General features: G+C 32.4%; 1 protein-coding gene across 1 annotated transcript; it reads left to right on the forward strand.

The window, feature by feature from the left end:
* The first annotated feature begins 2540 nt into the window (after window positions 1-2540).
* Window positions 2541-7250, forward strand: LOC144851566 (uncharacterized). Its single transcript, XM_078709091.1, has 4 exons — window positions 2541-2673; window positions 4649-5019; window positions 5634-5814; window positions 6222-7250. The coding sequence occupies exons 1-3, from the start codon at window positions 2668-2670 to the stop codon at window positions 5794-5796; spliced, it is 540 nt and encodes a 179-aa protein (XP_078565217.1). The 5' UTR covers window positions 2541-2667; the 3' UTR covers window positions 5797-5814; window positions 6222-7250.
* Window positions 7251-7757: the final 507 nt, after the last annotated feature.

The raw sequence follows: 7757 nt of genomic DNA on the forward strand, positions 1-7757 counted from the left end.
CATTTTGCGCATGTCACACGTGTGAACTTTTTTACGCGTATGATGCGCACGGAGTATGAAAAATATGTGTTTTTCTCTTGAATTATATTTTTCCGTCTTTGTCTAGTAATTAATTAAAAAAAAAATACCATTTTCAGTTTAATCACTTTAAATCGCGCCCTACGAACATGTTGAATTATACGATTTGCAAAATTACAAAATATTGTCAAATTAAAGCTCATCACAATCAACGGATAACTAACTCGTCGTGACGAGTGCATGTCGAGTTCTTATTTCTTTCCCAGAATTTTGTTGCACATGTATCTCGAATTCTTGTCAACATAACATCGTATAACTTTGTCAGAAGATTGACCTTAAATTAAACTGTAGATGTGCAGGAAACTTTGTTATATGACATTAGATTCACGTTACGTGTGATTTTATGAAATTTTATTGTTGCTCAAAGTGACGAGTTCAAATCTAGTTTGTATTGTATTTTATATTTAAAACAACTGAACTACTTTGTGTAACAAGATGTCAAGGGCAAACCGACAGATGCAAGGATAGCCCATTTATATTTTTTAGGGGGAAGGTAGGTCCTTAAAAATATAGAAAAAAAAAACATTAGAAAAAGTTAAAATACAGTACACGTCGGATATTAAATTGCTTTTATTTTATTATCAAACATTTTTAAATATTTATTTAATAATAATAAATATGAGAGAATGCTAGTCGAGGTAAGAAGGATTAGTTAGGAATTAAAATGTAAACAAACAGGTTGCCTCCTTAAAATGATAAATACGAATTATGCTAAATTTTTATCATCTCATTTATCACACATAATCAAATGATAGTATGTTAATGTTATAAAAAAAAATTGATCTCATTCTCAGAAGCCTAGCCTAACTTCTAAGTATGTATGACGACAGGAAAAACAAAATGTATTCATTTAATAATTTATAATAAATAAAAAGTATTTTTTATAGATTTGTATTATTATAAATTTATTTAGTAATTCTAAATGCCAGAATATAAATACTTTATAATGATATTAATAAAGATTGGCAATCAGGCAAACAATGCAACAAAACATAGGCCTATAACCTGGACAGAGCAGGGCCATCATCTCAAACAAGTGATTTGATTGTCTTTTTGACTTACTTTATCGGTGGCATACTTATTATTAATATTATATTAATTGGTGGGCCTACCGACACCCCCACGAAGACTTAATTAGCTGAATAGCAATATTTCTACAGAATCATTACTTACGTTGTATGATACCAACCTTATAAAAAAAACATTTGATTGAAGTATTTTAAAACTTTAACTCGGGTAAAGTGTGTTGTTATGGCAAATTAAACACTGTTTTGTGTGCAGTGGTAAAAGGTGCGTAAACTGCGCCCTCTTTTTAGTGTAGAATAAAGAGGGCAGGCGGCAAAAATACAACACATTACTTTTTTGGTCGCTTATAGAATGAGATGACTGTAATTTTAAAAATAAATGATTTTCGATGTCAGGATAGCCCAAAACGCTTATTATTGGGATCCACGGATAATAAATAAATAATCTAAAAATTGGTAATAACAAAATAAAAATAAATTAATAAATATAAATTCTGTAAAAGTTAATTAAAATGACTATACTGTACGTATTATAATAACTACCTATTAAGTATTATTATTTGGTTTTAAAGTAAATAAAATGGGATTTTTTTTCTTAAATTTTCAATTTGCGTCATTAATTATTGGACATGTTTATTATTCAAATTTCCAAAAATTTACATTCTCTTGAGGTGAAAACCTCTGTATATATGTAGTCAGCATTATTGATTGTTTGAGTACTGTAATATAATATGAAAAGGTATTGAAAATAGCATAAAATATGGCGCCACCATTATAGATATGACCATGGAGCTATAAAATTAGATAATTTTATAGCTCCATGATATGACCAACTTTCGCTTTGATCGGACATATTCAAAGCATAAGCATCCGTAATTATACACCGTCTACACTGACGTTGCCCGTTCATTCAGATCGAAAAGTCCGGGAGTTATTATGATTTACCATGGATGGGGAATAGGTTTAGTTACCAAAGTTACAATCATTGATATTAATATATTATTAATCATGTGTTCTCCAATCCGTACTACTAAAGTGCCGCTAACTCACGCCCCATTGCTAAACATTATCCTTATATGGAACTTGTGTTTCCCTGTAAAGAGAAGACTTCCAAATAAGGTAATACGTTGGCGCCATAATTTATCACGTGGTACAAAGAAGGTCATATTTTTAACGTAAATAATGCAACAAACGTATCCAGCGTATAAAGAATTATAAGATGTAATACAAATAATAAAATTTAGTTTTTTATAAGAGAAATCTTTATAATTAAGTCGAAATCTTGCAAAATTAGACTAGGCCATAGATGATGTCATTGTCACACGCCCAACATCATACCATCTGTAAAACCAATATTGATTGGTTAAATCCCAAATAAATATTTGCTTCCTGGAAACTCTGTCCAATAGCTATATCGATTACTTGAAGCCATAGTTGATGATTAGCATATTGAATCGGCGTCATCGACTCTCTGGACAGTACGCATTCTTTGGTTGTTCGTCGGTCAGAGAACGGTTGTTAAAATCTGTTTTTGTTGTACCTAGAATTTTTGCTATCAATCACAATGTCGGTAAGAATAAATATTAGATATGCTTTAATGTAGAAAGTCATAAGTTAGGCCTACATATAAGATAACATTGAATGTGTAGGAGAAGACACAATAATGGCTAGAATAATGTCCGGGTTCTCGGAATGTAGGCTAGGCTATCTAGTATGAATGATGATCCCCCACACCTTATGCGGAAGTAAAAAGTACTGTAGCCTAGGCCGAGCTAGCCTAGGCCTAACTTCCAGCAGACTACAAATAGTGAGCCTACATATCTGGGCCTAAATGTTTGTTTCGGATAAATAAATTACAATGATGGTATTTATTTAATGTCGACGGAGTTGCAGCAGCACACACACACAATGTGATCAGCCAGGAAGAAGAAAAAAGAGGGTTCTCACAACCAGCAGTCAGGGTAACCGATCATTTCGGTCGCGTTTTAAACCGTGCCTGGTGTTATGCATTTCGGTCGCTGCACCACTTGACTTCGTATTTAAATTAGCTAATAGTATGGAGCGCCGTTCGCCAATATGGAAATTTGGCTGTACTGGAACTACAGTACTACACTACTAGGCCTACTACTACGTACACAGTTTTTTTTTTTTTTTTTTTTATCAATGTTGAGTTTGGAATGGCATTTGTCAAACATAATATTGTACAAATGTGAAAATAAATTAGACAGCAATAGAATACATCTTTTCATCTTCATTTTTGTATATATTTTGATTGTTTTGAGCAACAAATAAAGCTTTAACTAATGATTTTAAAACATCATACTCAATAGCGCACGCTGTTAGACTCGATACATTACGCGCGCAGGAAATTTGATGTTTTTTGACACCCCTATAACCTCTTTAATTTGGCGGTTTCCGGTACGATGCTGACGACCTTCGAACCATGTTGTTCATGATATGGTGGGTGGTAAAGTGACAGACATTGACACACCTTTGTTCATTGATGTGACATACTGTACCATGACGCACCTCTGCGTCTATAATTATAAATGACGCACCTCTCCCGGCGGTCATTTAATTGACGTGCATTATATACACAGGGATGTCACCACGGTGGACGGCCCCGTTCACGACTCGGAATTTCCGACCACCATTTTCATGACGCCGACCACCACTATATTGACGCATGTAGATTGTAGCCCCGATCGTAGCCTATTGTTCGTAACTTACTACTAGACGATACGATGTATTGTTATTATTATTATTAACATGTCAATCGTAGGGTGGTTCGTAGAGTTAATAAACAACATTGTCATCGCCTTTAGAAAACGCATGGACAATGAAAATTAACAATGTACTGTTCACTAATTAAAATTGGCGCCGCCTAAAAATCCTACCTAAGGCTAGGCCTAGTTAGGAGACGACACATTTTGGTGGTTAGCCTCATTTAGCCGGACGAGAGGACATCGTGCACCGAATCAACATCGGAGTGGAGTCTAGTTTCGGCGGCTAACGCTATAATATTTAATCCTACCTTGGCTTAGCGAATTATAAATATGCCGACGTAAACATATGCAAAATCAATATATTCCATGTAAGATTTAACATATGCATAGGCCTATTCAATTAATACGACATGTCACTGTGTTATACTTGTTACGTCACAAAAAACATCGTAATGCATTTTTTGAGTAGCCGACCACCACTCATGACATGCTGGTGACATCCCTGTATACATATAAAATAGACATACATTCAGCACTACTGTATACAATATAATACAAATTTTGTTCAGGTCATAGGATGACGAGTCAATTTCCTACACTACTAGTACTATTCTAACATGTGCATTTGTTATATCAGGTACATTTACTGTAACCTAACCTAGTGATTACTCTTATAAATTATAATATTGATACAAAATTGTTAGCAGGAAATATACATTTTGTGGAAGAAATAAAGAAACCTATACGTGTTCTAGTACTACTTTAATGTTACTGTATTTAAATATTCCCATTTACTTACCAAATTTTTTTATTTTACAGTCGGGTGTTACAGTCGAAGAAAAGTTTAAAAAATTAGCTAACGACAATGTGGCTTTAAAAAAGTATTTGTATGTCCTTGCTCGAATAGAAAAAGGTCAATTAGTGTATGTAGAGGCTGAAAGAATTTCAACAGCCGAAATTGGAAAGGATGATCCACTTTACCAGCTGTTTAGAAATGTTGACAAAAATGAGGAACTTGAAGATGTAAAGAAAAGGATAGATTTATATCCATGCAAAGTTGAAGATGAAACACCCGAGAATGCGTTTAAAAGAATAAAGGAACTCCTCACAAATGAGCCAGCTGCCTTTATGATTTACAACTGTGTTTTGGATGATGGAAGTAAACGTTCAAAATCTTTCTTGATTAGATGGTGAGTACAATTTTAACAACAAAAAATAACTGCCATTCAATTCTTTATATAATTTCCCATATTTAAGAAAACAGCACTATCTATCTGTTCACAATGGACAAGTGTGGATATACTAAATACTGAAATGCTTTATTTGTCCATTCAAATACTTTGTGTGTTACAATGTTATACGGCCTCATGGAAGTACACCTTTCTGGTGAACGAGTTTTTCCCGTTACAAAAATAAAGATTTTATTATTATTAATTGAAAATAGCTTCAACCTTGTTTTCCACTAGCCTATGTGAATATGGTTTTGTTTTGCAAAAAGAGACTGACAAATGAATATAGGAATATATGTACTTTACAATAGAGAGCTTTCTTATCTGCAGCACGGACATACAGTGCTCTGGGACAAAAATCAACTGTGTGTGACTGCACTTTATGCTTCTCGTGGTGGCTGTAATTTACACTTTGTGTGGTGGTGGAGACCTAGTCTTAAATTCCATCCTACTCAAATCGGGGAGAATGTTTTATACTGTATCTGGTGTGTCATGGCCATTTTCCACATGACAAAAATGTTGTGTTTAAGGCATGCTCTAATATTAAAACATGGCATTTTGATTATTTGTTGTAGGGTTGATGATGACAAGGCAAACATGAGAACCAAGATGGTGTATGCATCATCATCAAGTGGCATAGGAGGTAAATTGCCAAACCTTGCAAGCAATATAATTCAGTGCAACGATGCTGCAGAACTGACTTATACAATATTCAAAGGCTATTGTAAAACTCATTAGGTGATGTATTTGATAAAGGTACGTACACATTACACTAAAAAAAACACTAGAAAGGTATACAAAAGTAATAGGATTATTATTATATGGACTGTTAAACTAAGTAGAAAAACTAATTCTTTTGATCCCACATTTAATTAACGTCTTTATTTTTTGTTGAATCTGCCATTTTAATGTCGCATAAATTAATACTAAATTCACTCAATTGTACAATGTAATTGTATTTAAAATAGCCAAATTGTTTTGTAGGACAATGAATTTTGGTTAAATTTAACCATTGATTGATCTTTTTATAAGCAAGATCTGTAAAATGGCTTATTTAAAGTCTGATTTTTATTTATTTTCATTTGTTATGGGGTTTTTTTTTTTTGTGACATTATATTTAACATAATATTGATTAATTATTCAGTGTCCTTTTTGTCTTTTAGAATCTAATCGTACATCTTAGAAACCTTTTTATTCACGGACAACAAACTGGACAACTCATGAAAGTACTCCAGAAACATTGCTTATTAATCATAAACATGCTTTATGTAAATACAGTTTGATTCCAAATAGTAAATAGATTTATTATTCAAGCGGTTTAATATCCTTTTTACTTTTAACAACAAATTAATTAGTTATGTAATTAATATTAATGATAGAAATTGTGATAAACACAAAATTGAGCTGGGATTTGTATATCTATAGTGTATCACACAAAGGTCTCACTTATCTGCTGCCCTCTTGGGGTAATCCTAAGCATTTTGTTAGCTTTTAGTTAACCACTAAATCAATACAAATCATATTGGCTTAAATTCAATGTATAATTACAAGGTGTAAACAACTCTAAAAATGTCAATGTTTTGATTTTGTGCAGGTTCTTGTGAGCGATGTGGCTTGAATAATTGTTATTTTATAATTCTTTGCTTCTTTGTCTATAGGCCAAAATAAACTTCCCAAAGTGAAATAATTTGTGACATAGGAACACTGTATTGACTGCAATTACAGTTGGATACCAAAAATAGATTTTTTGTTTTGGCATTTCAGTGTAGTTTACTGTAGTAACACAATTAAGACATCTAGTCCTAGTTCATACTATTACTAACTTTTGTTTTGTTAAAATTGTTAACTATTATAACTAACCTGTCTTCCTTTTCCACTTTTATTTTTAAAAATTAAAAGCCCATTGGTAATATGAAAGATTAGTTGTTATATTTCTTAAAATGAATATTAATATATGGGAGAAATAAAATGTATATTGTACTGGTATGGCATACAGTGTGCTTTCCAGATTGTAAATGATTTTGAATCATGAGAAGGTTTGTAAGGATGTACACCATCTTTAATGAGAAAATGACTGACAATCACAGTTTGGTGGTGAAACAAGGTTAATATAGGTTGTTCTCCCTTAATGAATCTTAATTTTATCTCTTTAAAAGCTCACATTTGTTATCGAAATATAATCAAGCGTAATACACATAGTTGTCTGTTGTTTGTTTTTAGTTGGATCAAACTATTGCATACCGTATTTATTTGAATAAACATCACAGGCATTTATTGTTCTGTAGAGGGCGTTTATTCAAGGGAGGTTTATTTATTTGGCCGTAATTAATTAATACCATAAACTGATAAAATAAAGTAAAAATTCAAAATGTTTGTTAAATTGTAGACAAGTATTAGAAATACAATATTGTGTATACGTGCATGTGGCGTTTATTCAAATAAATACGGTATATTATTTTACAAGATAAAACTGTAAATTTAATGAAGTGGATGATGCAACATGAACAGAATTTTGAATGACAAAAAGACATCAACACTTGACATACCACGCCTACTGTTTAAAATATCGTTGAAATGGGAGAGATAAATTATATGACGTGAAATAGCAATGACAGTCATTTTTGTACAACATCACGTTTTAGATATAATTGCGAGAGTCACCCGATATTCAGCTATGAGTGCTTACTGGCTATAACCCA

The sequence above is a fragment of the Antedon bifida genome, chromosome 9, assembly GCF_963402885.1.
Source record: "Antedon bifida chromosome 9, ecAntBifi1.1, whole genome shotgun sequence".
NCBI lineage: Eukaryota > Metazoa > Echinodermata > Crinoidea > Comatulida > Antedonidae > Antedon > Antedon bifida.